At 45.6% G+C, this 23,285-nt stretch overlaps 1 protein-coding gene and 1 long non-coding RNA gene across 2 annotated transcripts in view; one reads left to right on the forward strand and one right to left on the reverse strand.

Moving 5' to 3' along the window:
• The window catches only part of LOC147019525 (uncharacterized), a 75,504-nt gene extending 61,312 nt beyond the window's left edge, over positions 1-14,192 (forward strand). The window contains exons 3-4 of the long non-coding RNA XR_015061449.1: positions 10,352-10,487; positions 13,842-14,192. This is a non-coding gene — a long non-coding RNA (uncharacterized LOC147019525). The remainder of the gene's footprint in view (positions 1-10,351; positions 10,488-13,841) is intronic.
• On the reverse strand, positions 7,926-13,503 carry LOC147019527 (uncharacterized). Its single transcript, XM_085894072.1, has 3 exons — positions 12,962-13,503; positions 12,626-12,802; positions 7,926-11,796 (listed from the first exon to the last, which is right to left on the reverse strand). Exons 1-3 carry the CDS (start codon positions 13,034-13,036, stop codon positions 11,521-11,523), a joined length of 528 nt encoding a protein of 175 aa, XP_085750198.1. The 5' UTR covers positions 13,037-13,503; the 3' UTR covers positions 7,926-11,520.
• Positions 14,193-23,285: the final 9,093 nt, after the last annotated feature.

Below are 23,285 nucleotides of genomic sequence, written 5' to 3' on the forward strand. Positions count from 1 at the left end.
GGTTTTGTAAACGGTCCTTTCGAAAAGACATAGTGAGAGTGTGAGATTTGTCTGGATTGAAAGACATGTTCCACATGTTGGACCAGTTTGTGATTTTATCCAGATCTGCAGTGAGCGAAGAAGCTGCTGCTTGCTGGTCTGGGGGATGACAGATGGTACAGCAGAGGGTGGAGTCGTCGGCAAAGAGAAATAGAGGATTTTCCAGAGAGTCCGAGAGATCATTGATGAAAACCAGAAAAAGAACAGGGCCCAGAACGCTACCTTGAGGAACTCCAGCCTGCACAGGAAGAGGGGATGAAAGAACTCCATTTAGGGCCACACGTTGACTGCGACAGGAGAGGAAGTCTGCGAGCCATGAGTGGAGATGGCCTTGAATACCATGGGAAGAGAGTTTGGTGAGTAGGGCAGGGTGCCAGACTGTGTCAAAAGCACGTGATATGTCCAGGGATACGGCTCGGATTTCCTGTCTGGCATTGAGGACCTCCATCCATTTATGGGAGAGCAGAAGCAGCATATCCAGGGTAGAGTGACCTGGTCTGAAGCCATATTGATGATTGGAAATCAAGCCATTGGAGAAGAGGAAGGATTTCATGTCTGAAGCGATGATAGATTCCATAACCTTGCTGATGATTGGGAGAAGGCTGATTGGTCTGTAGTTACAGGGATCTGTTTTTGCACCTTTTTTATGCAGGGCAGTGATGTTAGCAGATTTCCAAGCAGATGGCAGATGACCTTGGGCAAATGAGAGGGTGAATAGAACAGAGAGAGGGTGAGCAAGAGCAGAAGAGCAGGCTTTGAGGACACGTGGGCTGATGCCGTCTGGACCGGTTGCAGAATCTGACTCGAGGTTTGAAAGCAAGCTCTCCACCTTGTTCGGAGAAAAGGACACAGAGTCCAGGGACAGTTGGGTGCGACTGGGTAAAGTGGGTAGAGATAGTGATGGGTTTAGGACACAAGATTTAGCTGCAAACACCGAGTTTAGACATTCAGCTTTATCACGTGTGGAATCAGTAGTGCGGCCATTTGAGGTAAGGGAGGGGATGGAGGGGGAACATACACCAGAAACAGATTTGATTAAACGCCACCAGGATTTTGAGGAGGGAGAGAGGTTTGAGAGTTCAGACTTGAGATGAGAAAGATGTTGTTTTCTGGCTCTCCTGAGGGTAGATACACACTTGTTCCGAGCTTTGTGGAAAGAACTGAGATTGCCCCCAGTTGGGTTTGCTTTCCATGAGGCAAAGGCAAGTTGTTTCAGGACAACTGCCTCGCCACAAGCTTCAGTAAACCAAGGGCGGGAGGAAGGGTAAGACAACTGAACACGAGAGGGGATAAATCTGTGCATGAGTGAGAGCAAGTTTCTTTGAAAGAATTCCCAGGATGAGTTGATGTTTGAGAAAGTAGTGATAGGAGACCAGTCTGTAAGTTTGATGGCTGCTCGGAGACCCTGCCAGTCGGCTTGAGTGAAATGCCAGACTCGACAGCGGTGAGGTGGTTCTCCGATAACAGCCAGAGAGATGTCCACTTTGACAACGACACTTCGCTCCTTCATACGAATCAGCCAGATTTATTGGGGACACATCGGGGAACACAACACAAGCAAAGCATTCACGACAATGTTATAATCAATCTATGACCCGTTCTTAACTAGGGAGCTACGGATTACGGGTTTCGAAGGGGACCCTAATGAGATAAACCTTAGACAACATGCAAACAAGACATGGACAGCATGCAGACAAGACACAGAGTACTTGGTGATGCTTCATGGACGAGAGGAAAAGTGTCAAAAGCACGAATGTGGCTCGTGACAGATTCAAGCACCCAGCTCAAACATGCCGCGTGGCAAAATGGCGTCGTCATTTTTCTTCTCCCGGCACCGCTTGCACACGCAGCCACCGAACTGGAGCGAAGGAAGAGCAGCAGATATTGTCAGGGAAATTTGACAAAATCAGATCCAGAAGAGATGGAGTACCATTGGTTGAGATCCGGGTCGGGAAGTTGACCGATTGAGTCAGTCCCAATGGGTCGCAGAAAGCTTTTGCTGAGGTGCCATGGCAGGTGAGAGAGGTACCCACACCGAGCCAACTGGCGTGATGACAATTGAAGTCACCACATAAGAGGAAGAGAGAGTTTGGATGAGAAGATAGAAGATGGTCCATGTTTTCGGATAGTGAGGTGTAGATGGAGTCATCACTGTTCGGTGGACGGTACAGTACACATATAAACATGAGGTGGGAGTGGAGGGGAAGCCGAAGCCAGAGGTATTCCTGGGGGTGTGGGGGAGTGAGAGCAGTGCATGGAGAGTGAGGAATGGAGTCTTTGATGAAGAGAGCAACACCTCCACCAGGACGAGGCTCAGGTCTGTCATACCGTAAGAGGGAGTAACCGGGGAGAGATACTTGGGAGTCAGACACGTCTTGGGAGAGGAAAGTTTCTGTTAGGCAGATAATGTCTGGTTTGTCAGTGGCAACCTGTATGGAAAGATCTGAAAGGTTTGAGCGAAGGCCCCGGATATTTGAGGTCCACACTTTTAATGAAGAGGTAGGGGAGGAGGCTTTGGGTGCAGGAGGTGGAGGGGGAGGGGGGGGGTGGGACAAGGGAGGAGGGGGGCAGGTAAGGAGGGTTGCTGAAGGAGTGTGGGGTATTGGAGAATAGCAAGGGGAGGGGGCGAATGAGGAGGAGAAAAGGCTCTGTGGTGCTGGCAGAGAGGGGGGACAAGAGACAAGCAAGAAGGCAGTTGAGGATTTGAGGAGGCGGAGTGAAGAGGTGGAGGTGAGAGGGCAGTGGAGGGAGGCAGGTTGGTGGATGAGGGGGGGGCAACTTTGAGAAGGAAGAGTGAGGGGGATGAAAGGTGGGAGAAAGGTGAGGGGGAATTTTTGAGAGAGGTGAGAGGGAGGCTTGGAGGGAGAAGAGTGGGATGGTTGCTTTGAGAGTGAGAGTGAGGGGTGAGGGGGGTGAGTTGGCACTGAAGTTGGAAAAAAAGAATGGTTGATGGAAAGCGAGCATCCATGGCAAACTGTGGTTTTTAAAAGTTTTAGGTCAGAGATGCGATTTAACACAATTCTTGATGGATGCAATGAAGGCGAATTCAGAGCATGGAGAGAAGAAGCGCTGTCATAGTTGGATTTTTTAGGCAAGGAATGAAGGAGAGGTCGAAATGAGAGCAGTCTGTTAAAATAGCAGAAGAGTAGTGCATTGTGAAACAGTAAAGAGTACCACATGTGTGAGAGAGGAAGATGAAGCATTATAAGATCGTTTTTGTTGTTAAAAATAATGTATGAGAGAGTTCAACAGATTAGGTCATGGAAGTGTAAAAAAAAAAATCGAGGAAGACGAGGAGGAAGTTAAGAGGAAGAAGAAGAAGAAGCAGAATCGGGAGAAGGTGAGCGTGTTGTTGTTGTTGTAGGGTATTTTTTTTATTTTTTTATTTTTTATTTTATATTTTTTGAGATAAGAAAGAGATTAGTTGGGAGAATGGGGGATGTTTGGAAAGTGGGGAGGATCAAAATTGAAGGTAATGGGGAGGATAGAAATTGAAGGTAATGGGGAGAAAAAAACAAACAAACAAACAAAAAAAAAACGATCGAACACCGAGTGGAACCGGTAGGCCTCAAGCCTAGGCCTAGGCCTCAAGCACCAGGGAAGAACGTCGACAAAAATACTCACAAAATAGCACGATTTTTGAAACAAAACCGAACTAGCAACACACAGTAACATGTAGGTGAGAAAATTAAACAGTTAAAACGGGACAAATAACAACCGGAAACTTAGCTTTGAGAACGTCAGCAGGGAGCCCCGAAGGAGACCTCTCACTGCTCCAAAACCGGAACCGGAAGTTTCACATCAATTGATGAAGCGGTTCAAGAAAAAGAATTTGTTTAAGATTTTCGCTCAATCCAATATTGCAGTCAGACCATGTGACATCAATTATAATTTCTGAATAGCTGGATTGCCCCATGGCTTTGGGAACATTTGTGTTTAGTTTTCCCTCAATCTGTGCAACTGTTCTTGAGAAGAAGATTTTTTGGAGGTTTGTGGGTAAATCGAATATGGCTGCCAAACAATGTAACGTATGACATCATATGTGTGAACCTTTTGTTTCGCATGGGGAGGCGGTCAAACGTGTAGTTTTGCCTTTCTGTTCATTCACTTCGGAAAAGATTTTTCAAGTTTTTTCTAAAACTTATTTCAACAATGTGGTTGCTGAATCATGTGATCGATGACATCATCAAAAAATTTCTGTGGCCATTTTATTCTGAGATGATCAGACTCTGAGATGAATTGATCAGACGTAGTGTTCTACATTTGCAATTATGACATCATAAGGAAGGCACCTTTGACGTCATAAAAATCACACATTCCCCAAAGGGAGTATTAGGCATGTGCCAAGTTTCAATTTTTTTCCTTGTTGCAGTTTAAGAGATATTGTTGCAGAAATGGCCCTTAGTGTGTTATTAAATATAGGATTAGCCCAGATCCCCCATTAAATGCATGTTTAGCCAGGTTGTTCGGTAAATGGACGTTACATGTGTGTCGGGAGGTGTAAGAGGCTGTTCATTGTTCGTACATTGGTGGTGGACCGAGAGGTTCTTCTTCTTCCTTCCCCTCTCCGAACAATAGTCCCCGCCCAGCGCTCTGAGGGGGAGTGGCCTGGAGAAGGAAGTGAAACTGAAGGAAGGAGCCAGGGGGCCGAGAGGCGAGCCAGCGCCGTGGAGGAGAAGTAAAACTGTAGTCGGCCGAGAGGCGAGAGGGAAACTGAGCGCGCCGAATCTGCCATTTGGCAGCAAGAGAAATGGCCTGCGCGTCGAGTCTGCCATTTTGGCAGTGGGAGAGGCCGCCTGCACATCGATTCGGGCGATCGACTTTGTGGAGGAGTGGTTTTGGCCGGCAGTCCCTCCTCGGCCACAGTCCCAGCCTGCGGAGCCCAACACCTCGATTTGGCCTGATCTGGTGAACAGGCCAGGCCTGGACATGTATGCTGGACCTTGTGAAAAACCAGCTGAAACCAACCATCGATCTGACGGTCTTGTTCTGTCAACATTACGCGGGGTCAGAACACGCTGAGGCTGCGTGTGCAAGCGGTGCCGGGAGAAGAAAAATGACGACGCCATTTTGCCACGCGGCGTGTTTGAGCTGGGTGCTCGAATCTGTCACGAGCCACATTCGTGCTTTTGACACTTTTCCTCTCGTCCATGAAGCATCACCAAGTACTCTGTGTCTTGTCTGCATGCTGTCCATGTCTTGTTTGCATGTTGTCTAAGGTTTATCTCATTAGGGTCCCCTTCGAAACCCGTAATCCGTAGCTCCCTAGTTAAGAACGGGTCATAGATTGATTATAACATTGTCGTGAATGCTTTGCTTGTGTTGTGTTCCCCGATGTGTCCACAATAAATCTGGCTGATTCGTATGAAGTTACCGCCTTGAATTAATTTGTGCCGCGCCGAGGAACGATCCGCTCGATTTGAATATAAAACCCAAACGGGCTACGGACTGGGAGACTCCGCTCGGTCTCTGACAAATCCAGTCTGTATCCGAGGGCTATTCCCCCAGCTGGCAAGGCACAGGTGTATTTTGGTATCGTGATCTGAGGCGCTTGACCCGAGAATTGTGCCAAACCAGCCGGCGTTATTATCCTGGAGACGGCGGTGATTGACATCAGTCGTCCGAATCCTTAACACTGGGGTCAAGAGTCGGGTGCGAGCCCCGTCACTGCTGAATCCTTAACAATATAGAGGTCCAAGGTTTTTTTTCCCAATTTTCCAACATGGCAGCCACACCACGTGACTTATGACGTATCCATTATCAATAAAACATTTAACATGAGTCGTCGCTCCTGTGTTGAAAATTTTGTCTCGATCAGACAAGCGGTTGTGTTCCAGGTTCCAGGTTCCTCCTAATGACTTCATCAAACACTAAAGTTCTGTGCGGACAAACAAACAAACAAATGAAAAATCACTCAGAGAGTGACACTTGGTGAAACGGAACGTCATTGGGCATACCTCCACCAGGCTGAACAGGAAAGGTTTTGTATCCTACTGAAAGGCTGGATGTGAATCCATTCATCAATGAAATGTGACGTCACAGAGAAAGTCAGTCACAGCGACGACTGCACACTTCGCTGCTTACGTTTTGTTTTTTTTACCTTCACAATCATTTCCACCATTCATGACGTCAAACACTTGACGTCGCTTTGTTCATAACAAGAATCTCTTCAGATACTTCAGGCAGGAATTATTCTGTGAGCGTTTATTTGTTCCTCCGCTGTGAGCTGATCGAGGCCGAGCCAGGATGAACATTTTGGTATTTCGAATGTGATTTCCACTCATACCGACACGCAGGTGTAACTACAAACTGGTGCTTTCTCTTTTTCTGCTTTGGGAAACCTCAAGGTTCCACGATCAGAGGTGAACAAATAACTTCGATCAGTTTTTACATAAACGAGAAAGAAAGACGTAACGTGTCACTGGAGGGAGTGGGTGGGGCTTGTCGCTCGTAATTTGAACCATAAACCTATTTAGTACACATCACAATAAGAGTGGAGTTGCCATAGCAACCAGGCTTGGATTGTTGCTCCCATAAATGGAGATACTGATTGACAAATGGAGGGTTGCATGTGACGTCACTCCCTGATTTTCGCACACGGATGCGTAACCCCCGGCCGCCATGTTGATGGTCGAAGCTATATTGTTCACAACAGATTCTCATATAAATTTGTGCTCTTCCAAGTGAAAATAGTTGTTTCTTGCTCTATTTGTGTGGGTTCAAACTCGTCTGAGTGAGAGTTCAGGTCATTCTTTCATTTTCCCATGAGAATAACCTACCAGGGCTCTCAAACGGAGTCATTATGTGGAAAACGATGAAATGGCACAGTAATATTTCCCGAGGTACCTCATTGAAGCGAAGAGAGAGCGCGAGAGATAAGTTGAAGCTCAATAATATTTCAGCAGAACAAAAGGCATAGCAGAAAGAGAGGGGGGAAACACCCCTTTCGATGGCATCAACCTGAGCAAGGAGTGCCATTCCAGAGGAGAGAGCAGTCCTCCATCAAGCTGCGGATGGATTGGAGTTTAAGTGTGCCAAGGAAGGACTTTACATGACGGATGCTTCCGATTTCTCTTTGGATGCATCGAACCTTCGTGTGGGGGAGAGAGCGCGGTGAAAGTGAAGAGGTGGAGGGGAAAGGAGAACGGAGGGTGTGGGAAGTGAGGTGAGTGGAAGGGACAGCAGACATGCAGTGGAGGGTTAATTACGATTCATCGTGTCTCATCAGAATGATTCTGTATAGAATAACAGTGAAGATGGAAACAAAGTAATGTCTGAAATCCATTTTCTTCCGGACATACACAGCCCGGAGACAAACTTCTATCCAAACATGAATACCGTCCGGATGCATCCGGAGCCAAGCTGTCCGGAGACAAGCACCGCTCAGACGGCGCCCAGACGCATCTGGAGACCAGCACCGCCCAGACGTGTCCGGAGACAAGCACCGCCCGGCGGACGCATCCGGAGCCAAGCTGGCCAGAGACAAACACCGTACAGACATAACCACCGTCCGGATATGTCCAGAGAAGGGGAGGGAGGGGAGAGAATGGATGCAGGAGGAGGGCACTGCACTGTATTGGGAGGGGTTCGATCAAGGATGGGCCAAATGAGACAGAGAGAGACAGAGAGACAGAGACAGAGACAGAGACAGAGACAGAGAATAATTTTGCTTTATGAACAACATGCACACACATGTACACACACGCCCACCGGACGAACAATTCAATCGTGATTTCCCGGAACAACGCTGAGAACCAGTCACGGGTGTGCCTTCAACGCACACCATGGCCCAGTCCGTATTCTACCCGCGCGCGACAGGGTCAATCGCCGAATATCGATATACCTAAGTATTCGCGCTGGTAACCTACTGAGCGACCGTACCTCGGCAAAGGCCTGTTTGGACATGAACCACTTAAGCAGTTCGTTCCGTTTTGGGATAACCGAGCGGGTATTCTCACCAGACCTGATTCTATTATCGGTATTAGAAAACCAACTAGTATTCCGAAAAACAATATGGCACTTCAATGAGGGAAAAAAGACACGACGAACAGGGTACATTTAAACAAGCACATTTATTATACACGGATACATTTATTATACAAGCACATATGCAGTGAGGAATGCAAAACACTAACATGCACGTATACAGAACAAAAGCAAAGCAAAAGGTGCTACGACCGTCTATAAGCAATTATGTACAGTCACTAATACGGTTTTACTTACGGGACTCGGCTCCACAACATTAATTCAAAGAAAAACAAGGAAAAGACCCCTCACAGACAAGGGAGTCAGACTGGGCCCGTGGGCCTTTATAACGTGGGGCTTTGGTGACCGAAAGGGCCCCACAAGACCATTGCAGGTTACCTGCACCCTCGTGGTGCCTTGATGGGGTGATCCGCGATGTCCCGTCCCCACGGCAGCTGGTGTAGCCGCGGTTGAACTCGGGCCTTCCGCGTGGCAGGCGAGCTCTCTCCGCCTCTCTCCACACGGACGCGCGGTTTGCGTGACACAGCAGGCAAAGATGCGCCTCCAACTCGCGTCTCCTTCGCGACGCCTGGACTCTCCACCGAGTGCAAGCTCCAAGCTCCCGACTCTGACACGAGCCCAGATCTCCACGCAGCTCCGGCAACAGCAGCACAGATCCTTACGCTGCGTCCAGCGGCAGCAACCACACCAGCAACGACCGCAACCCCAGCAGCAACTCCAGAGAGAGAGAGAGAGAGAGAGAGCAAACGCTCCATGCACCCTTTTTATTACCCACGCTCCGCCTCTCCGCTCTCGCCCCGCCCTCCTTCCAGAACATGCGGGAAACTTCCAGAACATGCGGGAAACTTCCAGAACATGTGGGAAACTTCTCGAAGGAAGCGTTATCCTGCCAAATTAGGGACGCGTGCCACCGCGGTAGTTCTCTTTGTCCCTTGCAGGGTGGTTGTGTGAAGCGCTTGGTCCAAAATAACGATAGCAAAGAATAACGGCTAACTCAAAGATCACAGCCCCACAGCCCTGTCCACACGAATAATACCCATTAAACAATGGTGGGGAAATCTATCTAAACACATACTTAGCGATATAACTGAACAAAGGACCTATATGGTGTTCTGTGAATTTCCGCAGCCGTAACAATATTGACACAGATCTGGCCGACGCTCCGGATAGGCAGTCCCTCTGGGTGAAGAGGCGCGAGGTCCAGCAGTGAATGCATTTAATCATACAGCTCAATGAAGCTGGTTAATTTTGTTGCATTTATCAATTTTTTGTTCACTCAATATGATTATCCAAACAGCAGAAAAAGATAAGTTTAATGCTTTGGAAATTTCACATTTTCTTGTGTAGGTATGGAGGAGGGAACATGGCCTTGTTTGCTTAAAGTTAATAGGTCTATCGGCTTAGTTATAAAACTCGTTATTTCTTTAAATTATCAGATTTCACAACAGATTTCGACATTTATTTCAGCAGAACGATATCCGATCCTCAAAATCGAAATAATGTTTCCATGATATACTTCAATTAGTCCGTGAGTGTAGATTGTGGAGAATCGTCTGAAAAATGCAAGAAATTGCTCCGAGCTCTGAATTTGAAAACTTAAGAGTATTTACAAAAGCAATGTATACGGCGATTTGTAACTATGATGAACAACATTCGATATGAGTGAGGAAAGTGAAAAAAAAAACTTTATTGGTAAGAAATCGTTGCGGCCTGTTCCAAGTCAAGGCAACGTTGAGGAGGCCAAAAAACATGGCAGCTTCAGACCCCAGCGAGGTTACCCAGGAAACGCCTAAAACCCCAGATAGTGAGGTGGCCGAGGACCACCTGATGAAGGATGTAATTAAATAATGCCTTTAATTATTTTCAAAAGGGGTTTTTTTAATTAACCGAAACACCCAATTTACACTCTTGCACTTCTGTGGAGTTTTCTTAGTGTGCATGCCAAGTTTCAGGTTGCTTGGTTTTATGGTTTTGGAGTTTTGGAGGAGTCACAATGACACACACGCACACACACACACACACACACACACACACACACACACACACACACACACACACACACACACACACACACACACACACACACACACACACACACACACACACACACACTGCCGTTTATTAGTTTAGATTTGAGTTTTTGTCATAAAACCATTATTCAAGAGAATACGGAGAATACAAATTACCTCCTCTACCAAAAGTTCTGTTCTGTTCTTGCGTGTGGCAGCTTGGTTGCCAGGGCAGCCACCATTTCTTGGAAGCATGGCTGTGTCACTGACGCTGTGCCCCTCTACCAGCACACTGGTACTCATTTTGCCACCCTCAGAACAATGACAGGCTGAGTCAACCCCACCTGGTATTAATTCAGCAGCCGACAGAACTCAAAATCGTGACCCGAAGATCTGAAGCCAGCCACCCTCACCACAAGCCAACACCGGGCTTTCTTCCGAAGGTGGACGGAGGTGATGTTTTTATCCCTGTTTGTTTGTTTGTGAGCAGGACATCTCAAAAAGTTGTGGATGGATTATGACAAAACTTGGTGGATAAGTTGGGTATTTGACAAGGACAAGCCAATTCGATTTTGGTTCAGGTCCGGATTCAGATCTGACCTATCAGTGGGATACAAAACGTAAACTGTTCAGTCTGGTGGAGATACGTACTCCATCGAGTACTGTTCTATTTGTCATTTTGCTCTTTCTTCTGTGCACAAGGTCTGTCCGTTTGTTGCTCGTCTCTCTGTTTCATGTCAGACAATTAATTTGATTTGAGAATTATTTAATGTTTAAAGTGATTCCTCACCATGGAGAGATCAGGCCAAAAACGATGCATCGCACAATGTTTCAAAATGTATTGAGCCCAATATGTTCACATGGATCAGGTATTGTGTGGCATAGGTATGAGCTCCACCGAGTGCCCTTCTCATTTTATCCTGTATTCATTTTATTTTCATGTTCATTTGAATGATAACATGCTTTTGTATTTATTTTACATATTTATTTCAATTGTGTGTGTTTATTTTTGGCTGCTGTTCTTCCTCTATATTTTCTTTAAGTCCAATAACAGAACAACCCTGTTCCCAGTGGCCCTTTGTTTCCACGGACGCGGTTTTAACTGTCGCGGCATTTTCCATGAACCGAACTCCAACGATATTTTAGGGTTTACTGTATGGCATGGAATATGGGGAAAAGGGAAAGTGTCTTTTCTGATCATCCAGGTCTGACCAGACTCACTTCATGATCACCTGCTGGATCACCATGTCAGGCTTGGACTGGTGATTTTTACTTTTTCATTGACTTGTTGCTCCATTCTTATCCTTCCTAACTGAAGCTGGCCATTAATGCAAGACGTGTGAATTTTTTTTGGTATGTAAGCTATGTGCAGTCAACTTCAGTCAGAGAAAGCATACATTGTAACATCGTGTCAAGAGATTTACCTGGATACTCGCTCCGTCCAGTAATTGTAGGAATGTGCAACTTACCGTATTCTCAGATCATTTTAAATGATTCCTCTTTCCCAGGCTAATCTCTGCTGCTGCAGGAGCACAACTTTCAAGAGCGGCTCTTCATGCTTTCGTGTGTTTCGATGAGTCTTTTGCTCTTTTGTGGTTCCACGTCCTGCTGCTTCAAACAATCTTTTGGGTCGTTGTACTCTTAAACTATCCTTCTTCACAATCTTCTCACTCTTAATGAGAGGTGACATTATCATGTTATTCTGCATCCGAAGACGATTGCGTTTCACATCATTGTGCACATTTCTCTTCAGGTCCTTCACCTGCAAAACACATCCCGTGTAACATCAAGTATTTGTTATTTTACCTCATGTCTGAGACCGGGACTGAACCCAATGTAAGATTGTGTCAGTTTTTACTGTTAATGAACAGATTGATCATGTTGAGGTGAAACTGTGAACAAAGTTGACTGTCGTGACCTGGGTCTTGGCACAGTGACAGATGTCCAAGAGACCTTCCGAGAGAATGATGTACTCTCTGCCAATAGTCCAAAAGACCTTCTCACAATGAGGTAATCATACTGAGCAATCTTTTTGGAAAAATAAAGGAGCATAAAACAAGTGTGTTGTGATAACGTCTTGCAAACAGATGAAGCAATTCCACTTGTCCAACTTCTATGTACAAAAAATATAGTCTTTCGGGGACTGACGGTTATTTCTCCAATAACAGGAATGGGTCATGGCCCCCTTCCTGAAGTGCTACAGTCATGGGGAGCACAACTTATGTTGATGACATGGTCCTTATACTTCATGAAGAGTTTGGTCTGCATCTGTTTGTGGGTTTCTGAGAAGATGTTAGAATAATTTACCTGAATTTTAAGGCAAAATCACCTTTTCAGCCTCTTTGAGGAGGTGGATAAAGATGGGGTGCACATCCCCATGAGACCTGACTCTTCTGATGCATCGTATTCATTTTGGTCCATAATTGATCACGTAGTTTGTGAGATGTTTTAGTCAAGTGTTAATAGACGTACGGATAGACGGACGGCCAGACACCGGGACCTACTCTGAGCTTATTTCATAAATAAATCCCAGTAATTTGTTCAGATCGTTCAGAATATTGATGAGCCCCCGACATTGTAAGAATATTCACCTGCTGAAAAGAGGGACAATCCTGTTTTGCTGCAGGCCTGATCGGGGTCATGACACGGTTCTCCGAGAGCTCACGCTCACCCTCGCCCTCGCTTGCCTGCAGAGCCTCCTTCAAACATCGTTCAAGCTTTTCAACACGTGAAGACTGCGTTTGGTACAGCCTCTTGATGTCTTTGACCTGAAAATGAATTAAGGGAAGAGAGGGAATAAACAGGAGACAAAGTATATCACAGAAACGAACAGGCTATAGCATTTCCCTCGACCATGTCGCATCTCAACCTGGTCCACGAGGACACGTTCAATTTGATTCAGATTTAAATGATCATCAGGAACTAACCTCCTGGATTGCCTTCGTGACCCGTTCTTGCCCCTCTTTCAGCCACTCAGACATTCCGCTTATTGCAGCAAACATTACATTGTGCTGCTGTTCGCCCTCATCTGTGTTTTGCTGCAGACAATAATTCTGGAAATGAACCTCTTCCTCATTTAGGTTTCTTTTCAGGAGCTGTCCTTGTGAAAATCACGTGACACAGGACACACATGATCAATGAGTAATCGTGTTTGCACAAATAAATGAGTATAAAACAAGCACGCTTCGATCACACCCAGGAAACAGATGAAGGAAATTCCATGTGTCCAAGTTTTCTGAACAAAAACAACTTGTTACGATCACACTCGGAATATTGTCTCGCCCCCGAGATCGTAAGAGTAGTCACCTCATTAAAAGATGGACAATCGTGTTTTCTTGCAGGCTCGATTGGTTTCATTGGAAGGTTCTCCAAGACCTCCTCACCCTCATCCTCACCCTCACCCTCGTTTGCTTGCAGAACCTCCTCCAAATGTTGTTGAAGCTTGACAACATGAAACATCTGTTCTTGGTTTCGCTTGTTGAAGGCTTTGATCTGAAAATGAATTGAGGAAATATTAGGAATAAAGAGAAGGCAAAGAAAATCACAGAAACGAACAGGCGACATGATTTCCCCGACCACATTGTACCACAACGAATCTCAGCCTGGTACACAAGGACACATTAAATTTGATTCACATTTCAATTATCATCAGGAGCTAACCTGCTGGACTGCCCGAGTGAGTCCGTCCTGCCCCTCTTTAAGCCACTCTACTATTCCCCTTGTTGCTGCAAACTTTTCGTTGTGCATTTGGCATTGCAGAAAATGCTTCACAGAATGAACCTGTGCCTCATCTTGTTTCCTCCTCAGGAGTTGTTCCTGTCAAATCACGTGACACAAAGGACATGCAGATGAATGAGTAATGCCCATGTCTAGCACTGAATATGGGGCAAAGGGAAAGTGTCTTTTCTGATCACTCAGGTGTGACCAGAATCCCACAACTTGCTCACCTGCACCACATGGTGCTGCTCCTGGTGATGCTTTGCATGTAGTTCAGTGTCCTGCTCCATGAAGAACACCGCTCTGCTCGTTGGTTGAAGGTCCGTGGTGAGCTGTTCAGTCTGAACATGAAGCTCCTCAAGACACTCACTCTCCTTTGACATTTTCATGTTGTGCCGTCGTCTGTGGAACATATGACAATAAATATCATCACTGCATTAAACAGAGGGAAATTTTTTTAAAGTTAACATTGTGCACGGTTTGCTCTGTATTATGATTATCAGAAATGAAGTGATTAAAAAAACTATTGAAAAACAAACTTGTGACCTTTGATCAATTTCACATGTTGAAAAAGAACCCTCTACAAGTGTTTCCCCAAAATGACATCATCACCTTCAGGTTTGCACAATTGGTGGGACAAGGGATTTACCTTCTCCCAAAAATGGGTCCTCTTCTTCTTCTTGTTCTTCTGCTTCGGTTCATTCACCTCATCTTCACTTCCTTCAGTTGTGTGATTGTGATTTACACACAGCAACCCCTTCATGTTGTTCATAAACCTGTTGAACAAGGTTTTTCTCCTTGGTGAAGCCACGTGGTTTTCATCAAAGGTTGTTGCTGCTGTTGAAGTTTCCTTCGTTTTCTGAAGGTCTCCAATATGCATGGTGGTTGGGGTGGTTGTGATGGTTGTGCCAGTTGCACCATCCATCATCCAAGCTCTCTGATCACAACGTTTCCTCACCATATTTCCTCGACCTGCAAATCATTTGGGGGAGATGGTTTGAAATTCAGTGTGAGGTTCATCATTATCATTGATACTTTAACGTATTCGGGTCTTCATTGATCACGGTCATGTCAGGCAAAGTCACCTTCGGTTTCCCACCGAGCAATCTGAGTGATTGGTATTCAATAAAACATGTGACCTATGATATCACATGTGTGATCCTTTTGTTACTCATGGATAGGCAGTCACACGTGTAAAGTTTCACCTCGATCTGTTCATCCATTTCAGAGAATATTTTTGAAGGTTTAAAAAAAACAAAAACAATAGGGCTCCTGAATCACGTGACCGATGACATCATCAATAAATTTTTCTGTGTCCCATTTTGTTCCGAGACGACCCTGAAAATTTTTTAAAACTCATCAGATGGAGCATTCTGCATTTGCAATTATGACGTCATAATTAAGGCACCTGTGACATAAAAAATCACCCTCATTCCTGAAGAGGAGTACTTGCTGTGTGCCGAGTTTGAATTTTTTTCCTTGGTGCAGTTTCAGAGATGCAAACAGAGGAGCAAAGTTTTTCTGTTTTTCAACATGGCTGCCACCCCACGTGACTTATGACGTCACAATTATCAAGAAAACATTCTACAAAAGGAGTCGCTGCTGTGTGAAAATGTTCTCTCGATCAGATAATCAGTTGTGGAGAAAAACACTAAAGTTCTGTGTGGAGAAAGAAACAAACAGAGAAATGGAGAATCACTCAGAGAGGGAAACCTGGTGAAACGTAACGTCACTGGGAAACACAAACACCTGCACCAGGTGAACAGGTAACCTTTTGTATCCCACTGATGGTGTGGATATGAATGTGTATATGAACCAGAATCTCATCAAATGGTCCTTGTTCCACACCCAACCTGTCCACCAAGGTCCGTCCGAACCCGTCCATCCCCTTCTGAGATATCGTACTCACAAACACACAATGGAGTTCACATTCGCTAAAATCACAGCCGAACAAACAAGAGAGTAAATAAGATTCGTACTCACAGATTTAACCAGGACACCTGACGAGATTTTTAAATCCAGGTAATCCAGGTACAGAACACCTGTTTATTTGTTCCTCCGCTGGAAGCTGATGGAGGCCGAGTCAGGATGAACATTTTGGTATTTCGAACGTTAATTTCACTCATTCCTCATTCATTCCTTCACTCATTCCTTCACCCCATCATGCCGACACGCAGGTGAAATTACAAACTGGTGGTTTTAGAAACCTCAAGGTTTCCTCCTTTAAACATTTAGTTTTATCCTCGAAGTTTTCACACCTTGTTGGAGAGGTTGTCATGAGGTGCTTGGTGGCATCACGATATAATTTACGATCACGTCATCATGTTGTTGTTGTAGTTGTCGTTGTCGTTGTCGTTGTCGTTGTCGTTGTCGTTGTCGTTGTCGTTGTATGACGTGCATGGTCCAACTCTGGGATAATCGGCGGTCTCGGCGTCATGTACAAGAGGGTCACGTGGGTGAGGAATGATTAAGAATGATGATTGTTTCCCTTTATCATTTGTTCCCCCAAGTTCCAGGTGTGTAGACCGACCGAGTTTACACATGGTGTTGTGAGGGAGGTAGGCCGCAGGATTGATTTCACGTTTCCATGACAACGGTTTTGTCTAATGTTGGTAAATTTTCACAACTGAGAAACATTTCTTCAGATCTTGTTCCAAACTCCCGGTGTGTACGAACAATGGACGATACTTTAGGGGAGAAATCGACCGGATTGAAAAATCACACAGCGGGACAAACCGGGAAGGGGCAACAACGAAGCTTCATACCCAGCATGCATTGCGCGGTCCCACCACCACCACCACCCTCCCCGCCCCCTGCTGCTTGTTTCGCCACCACAGGTGAGAACATCACCTGGAACAGATCTTACACTTCACTTCATGTCTCCGTATTTAATAATATATATATATATATATATATACATTAATCACGTGATCCGTGTATTGTTCTATTTTAACGGATTGTCATCAACAAGTCGACCAAGACCCATTTTCAGGGAGAAACGGAGTGTGAAGGGGAATCGGATGAAAATGATGATAAACATACCCCGCATGGGGATAACTATCAGGGTGAGTGTTTATCTGGTGAACAAGAGTAACATTGTTCATGTTCACCTGTACCTGAGGATCAAGGTGTTCAGGTGTTATCAACATGTTATCATGGTGTGTGTTAGTGTTTGTACCACGACCTTGTAACACGGATGGTAATTACTAATTACTAATTACTTATTCACTCCATTTTCTGTATAAAAATCTCACCTTTAAAAATGAACAATTTACCGGGAATAAAAAACCGGGAATTCTTCCTGAGAGATTCCTGTGGATCCGTGAATCGGTTCAGGTTGATATTCCAGTTCACCCTTCAGTTCGGTCTCATGTTCTGTGTGTACTTGATGGTGTGTGTACACTACATCATGGTGTGTGTACGTCATGGTGCGTGTACGTCATGGTGTGTGACGTCATGGTGTGTGACGTCATGATGCGTGTACGTCATGGTGTGTGACGTCATGATGCGTGTACGTCATGGTGTGTGATGTCATGGTGCGTTTACGTCATGTCCTGTGTGTACGTCATGGTGTGTACGTCGTGGTGCGTGTACGTCGTGGTGCGTGTACGTCCTGGTGCATGTACGTCGTGGTGCGTGTACATCGTGGTGCGTGTAAGTCGTGGTGTTTGTACGTCATGTACGTCGTGGTGCGTGTACGTCGTGGTGCGTGTAAGTCGTGGTGCCTTACGTCGTGGTGTTTGTACGTCGTGTACGTCATGGTGTGCAGGTAACCGTTCATGGGGTTTAAAAAAGGATGCAGCCAATCACATCACTCCATGTAAATCTCGCGAGATCTGCCGTGCCTGGGAGAACGTGTCCACGCACACGGGTTCCGTTCCCTTTGTTATTCACGTTTAAATGAGGGATATTTTTTATTTTGATTGTAAAAACTAATGAGGGAACATTGCCCCCCCCCCCATACCCCACCCAAAATCTGCCGGTGTGGCATTCCATGACAAGTGTACACACCCTCCTGACATTAATACCTCATTTTCTCCCCATATGTTGGTCATTTATTCACTTGGTTGAAAAATCTCAAAATACCAACTTTTCGAACTGTGGGCCCATCGGCCCCATTTTAGGGCCCCCCAAATTTTGGCGCCCCCTGCTGCCCCACAATCTTCCAGAGGCCATATCACAGGATGTCGTGGTCCGATTTGGCTGATCTTGGGATCAAAATGCTCGTAAAAGCGAGATCTTTCGAATCGTGTAAGGTAAAATCACTCCGAAACAGTAATTCAAAAAGTTATAGTTTGGCGCACCCTTTGACCTTGGGCCCCTGCTCCTCAGCCAAACCGATGGTCCCGATTTTGTCGTGTGAGAATACCCCTTCATATACTCCAACACCTCAGCATAAATGAAAATGGGATCTCATTGGGTTAAAGTGTGATGATGGTTTTATTGTTTGGGGACTCGGGTGCTGGACACACAATACATCGCACAATATTTGAACACAAGATTTCCAACACACTATATCAGTATATTGTACATAAATTTTCCACATGCAGGAACTGGAAGCGAAACGAGTCTGAGTAAGAGTTTTTCTTCGCATATTACAGTCAAGATTTTTTGCCAACCAATGTTTTACTTGACAGCTGTGTTTCTTTTTTCCTGATTGAGTAGGTTCTACCTGTAGCAGTTTTTGGTTCTACGGAAAGAAATATCTCAGAAATGTCTAAAATGCAGTGATCTTCAATGTCAGGAAAAAAGAAACTATTTGCAGCCCCGTTTGGAAGAAGAAAATTCACTTTCACTTCATGAGTGTCCTGAAAGGCTTCCATGATGCAGGCAAGCCACCATTTTCCATCATAGTGCACTGTGACATAACCTGAGAGTTTCCCGTTAAAAGTTAGTGTAGATTTTGAAATAGCTGACTCATTACGATGTTCCTTGCCAAGGCTGAATTCACGTTCTTGAAGAGCAGTTTCAGAAAGAGGGATGAAAGCATGAGGTTTTTGAGTTCCAGCGATGGTTTTGGCCGTTTTTAACCTTTCCTCCGGATTTTGTTCTTCCTCGCCATATGCCTCTTGGATCCCGTAACTGAACTTCATTTCATTCAAACCATTTTCAGCAAAGGCGAAAAGATCTTTTGAAGAAATAATTTGACTGTCGTAAGGTCTACGTAGGCTCTCACGTGTTGCTTCTCGTTTGACTGTACCTCCCACACCATCTGAAGGGCCCTTGCCATGACTTGTGGCAAAAAAATGCCATTCTGTGTCAATACCATACTCTGATTTGTGACGACATAGGTTTATGAAGGCTTTGCAATTCTTATATTGGCCAGCGCAACCGTCTGAGAAAGAGTAAAGTTTCTTTACATTTCCAAAGCAAGATTTCAAGTTTTCAATGAGCATTCTTTGGAAGAGGTGGACTAAGACAATGTCGTGAGTATTGCATTCTGATATAATCGTGAACGAATCGTGGTTTAATTTGCCATCGTCCCATTTGAAATAGTAAACCCAGGGGTGAATTGTCGCTTGAGAGCAGTTCCAATGGAATCCTTGGGCCGCATCCTGTACGACAAACGAATAGTTCTCTGAGAAGTCTGCAATAATGACAAATTCTCCTTCACTGATTTCATCTTTCTTATTTTTTCAGAAACTGACATTGGGCCTTTTCAATGAAGTCGTGTCTCACGAATTTCACCGTGCGTTTACAGAATTGATTGATGAATTCTTCCAAAGGCAGGACCATGGAGCTCAGTTCAGATCTGTCGGTGGATGTCCACCGTTTAAACTGAATTTCATCAATATCCTCGAGTTTATAAGCACTCAGTAGCTCGGTTTTGAAGGGAAGCCTGGTGTTGGCGCAGTGGTTATGGCAGTGGCTTGGGACCCAAAAGGTCCTGAGTTCAAGCCCCGTTGGGACACTGAATTAATATGTGTATATATATATATATACCAAGTCGAAAACACCAGGGGGTTGACTCAGCCTGCCATCCTTCCGAGGTCGGCGAAATGAGTACCAGTTGTACTGGTCCTGGTGTATGCCCCGGTTAGAATAGGTGTACCATATCCCTGTGTGTCGTAAGAGGCGACCAGGGTTGCGTCAGGAAGGGCATCCGGCGTAAGACTCGCAGCATTGGAGGTGGTTTCAAACTGTTGTACCATGGTGTGGATGGGAGGAGAAATGGTGTCGGGGTAATCCTGAAGGAAGATTATGTCAAGAGGGTATTGGAGGTGAGTAGAGTGTCTGACCGAGTGATGAGTGTGAAGTTGGAAATTGAAGGGGTGATGATGAATGTCATCAGTGCATATGCCCCACATATGGGGTGTGAGATGGAGTATTAAGAAGATTTCTGGAGTGAGTTAGATGAAGTGGTGGAGAGTGTATCCAAGGATGAAAGAGTGGTGATTGGAGCAGATTTCAATGGGCATGTTGGGGAAGGGAATAAAGAGGATGAGGAGGTGATGGGTAGGTACGGTCTCAACAAGAGAAATGTGGAAGGGCAAATGGTGGTAGAGTTTGCAAAAAGAATGGAAATGGCAGTGGTAAATACGTATTTAAAGAAGGAGGAACACAGGGTGACATACAAGTGTGGAGGAAAGTGCACACAGGTGGATTACATCTTAAGCAGGAGATGTAACCTGAAAGAGATTAGTGACTGTAAGGTGGTGGCAGGGGAGAGTGTAGCTCGACAGCATCGATTGGTGGTCTGTCGGATGACTTTAGAGGTGAGGTTGAGGAAGAGAGTGAGGGCTGAACTAAGGACCAGATGTTGGAAGCTGAAGGAGGAAGACTGTTGCATGAAATTTAGGGAGGAGGTGAGACAGGCGTTGGATGGTGGTAAAGATGGGTGGGATGATTGGGCAACGACAGCAGTAGCTGTGAGGGAGATAGCTCGGAAGGGACTTGGTGTGACATCTGGACAGAGGAAGGAAGATAAGGAGACTTGGTGGTGGAATGAGGAAGTACAGGAAAGTATAAGGAAGAAGGGGTTGGCGCAAAAGAAGTGGGATAGTCAGAGAGATAAAGAAAGTAGGCAGGAGTACAAGGAGTGGTGACGAAAGGCAAAAAGAGAGTTGGCAAAGGCCAAGGAAAAGGCATATGACGAGCTGTATGAGAAGTTGGATACAAAAGAAGGGGAAAAGAATTTATACTGATTGGCAAGACAGAGGGACCGAGCTGGGAACGATATGCTGCAGGTTAGGGTGATAAAGGACGCAAGTGGGAATGTGCTGACGAGCGAGGAGAGTGTGTTGAGAAGGTGGATGGAGTACTTTGAGGAGCTGATGAATGAAGAAAATGAGAGAGAGAGAAGGTTGGAAGAGGTGGAGATAGTGAATCTGGAAGTGGGGTGGATCAGTAAGGATGAAGTGAGGACTGCTATGAAGAAGATGAAAAGTGGAAACGCGGTTGGCCCAGATGGTATACCAGTGGAGGCATGGAAGTGCTTCGGAGAGATGGCAGTGGGGTTGTTAATCAGATTGTTAAATAAAGTCTTGGAAAGTGAGAGGATGCCGGAGGATTGGAGATTAAGTGTACTGGTTCCGATTTTCAAGAATAAGGGTGATGTGCAGAGCTGTGGAAATTATAGAGGGATAAAGTTGTGAAGCCACACCATGAAGTTGTGGGAAAGAGTAGTGGAAGCTAGGTTGAGAGGAGAGGTGACGATCTGTGAGCAGCAATATGGGTTTATGCCAGGAAAGAGCACCACTGATGCAATGTTTGCCTTGTTGATGGAGAAGTATAGGGAAGGCCAGAAGGAGTTACATTGTGTGTTTGTGGATTTAGAGAACGCTTATGATAGGGTGCCAAGAGAGGAGTTGTGGCATTGTATGAGGAAGTCGGGAGTGGTGGAGAAGTATGTGAGGATCGTGTAGGGTATGTATGAGGACAGTGTGACGGCGGTGAGGTGTGCGATAGGAATGATGGACCGGTTTAAGGTAAAAGTGGGATTGCACCAAGGATAGACTCTGAGCCCTTTCCTGTTTGCAATGGTGATGGACAGTTTGACGGACGAGATCAGACTGGAGTCCCCTTGGACGATGATGTTCGCGGATGACATCATGATCTGTAGGGAGAGTAGGGAGCAGGCTGAGGCGAGCCTCGAGTGGTGGAGGTACGTACTGGGGAGAAGGGGAATGATAGTCAGTTGGAGTAAGACGGAGTGCATGTGCGTAAATGAGAGGGAGGGTGGTGGTATGGTGCGGTTGCAAGGAGTTGAGGTGGGGAAGGTGGATTGGTTTAAATACTTGGGATCAACTGTCCAAAGTAACGGAGAGTGTGGGAGAGAAGTGAAAAAGAGAGTGCAGGCAGGATGGAGTGGGTGGAGAAGAGTTGCAGGAGTGATTTGTGACAGAAGGGTAGCTGCAAGAGTGAAGGGGAAAGTATATAAGACGGCAGTGAGACCAGCTATGTTGTATGGTTTGGAAGCGGTGGCACTAACAAAAAGACAGGAAGCGAAGCTGGAGGTGGCAGAGTTAAAGATGCTGCGATTCTCGTTGGGAGTGACGAGCATGGATAAGATAAGAAATTAGTATATTAGAGGGACAGCGCAGGTAGGACAGTTTGGACACAAAGTGAGAGAGGCGAGATTGAGATGGTTTGGACATGTGTACAGGAGGGAAGCGGAGTATATCGGGAGAAGGATGCTGAAGATGGAGCCGCCAGGCAGGAGGAGAAGAGGAAGGCCAAAGAAGAGGTTCATGGATAGGGTGAGGGCGGACGGACATGCGGGTGGTTGGAGTGTCAATGGAAGATGTGGAGGATAGAGCGAAATGGAGACGGTTGATCCGCTGTGGCGACCCCTTACGGGAGCAAGCCGAAAGAGGAAGAAGAAGAAGCTCGGTTTTGAAGTCTTCAATTGATGGGCAACTTTCACAAGTTCTGAAATAACATGCCGGTTGTGCTGGGTGACAAACTCTGCGTGCTATCACATGATCATAGTGAGGAAGTTCGGCTGTCTGTGGCATTTTGTAACCAAACATCATGAGTTTCACATTTTGATGTATCGTACATGCACATACACTGTGTGTACCGCCTGAACCGGCCAGGACACAATCCGAGGGACGGAGCATGGCAAACTTCGCGAATCCAACTTTCAAGCCAGGGTTCTTCTCTTTGAATTTCTGAAACAGTTCCTTGAGATTGTTTAGTACCAGGCGCTTTTGAATTTTGTCTTTTCCATGTTCATTCCTGAGCACCACACAGTCCTTTTTCCCCGGCATTATTCGGCTGACTTCATCACTTCGGTAAAATTCGGTTACGGCGGATTTTACTTCGTCGGGCAATATTTTACCATGTTTGGGATTTGGAGACGGCAGCATACCATTTTCTTTCTCTTTATTTTTGGCTTGCACAGCCATTCTTTGGGAGCAACTGAATTCACTCATCATCCCTTTGATGCTCATATTCCCAGCAAATATTGTCAGTATACGTATTTGCTCTGAACGGCTTGAAACAACGTATTTTTCTTTCAGGCTTTTGATCACCTCTGGCATGCAGTTTTCATCACATTTTGACACTGTATATTGTGTTTTCTCCGCAGTG

This window comes from Eptatretus burgeri, chromosome 9, assembly GCF_056783735.1.
Source record: "Eptatretus burgeri isolate ZD-2024b chromosome 9, Ebu_testis_v1, whole genome shotgun sequence".
NCBI lineage: Eukaryota > Metazoa > Chordata > Myxini > Myxiniformes > Myxinidae > Eptatretus > Eptatretus burgeri.

What these genes read in the sequence shown, in the direction of transcription:
- LOC147019527 (XM_085894072.1), bottom strand. Translation starts at nt 13,036, where the DNA reads ATGTTTGCTGCAATAAGCGGAATGTCTGAGTGGCTGAAAGAGGGGCAA. An exon ending in TCACGAAGGCAATCCAGGAG is followed by an intron (nt 12,803 to 12,961) that starts GTTAGTTCCTGA and finishes ATTCATTTTCAG; the next exon opens with GTCAAAGACATCAAGAGGCT. An exon ending in ATTGTCCCTCTTTTCAGCAG is followed by an intron (nt 11,797 to 12,625) that starts GTGAATATTCTT and finishes TGTGTTTTGCAG; the next exon opens with GTGAAGGACCTGAAGAGAAA.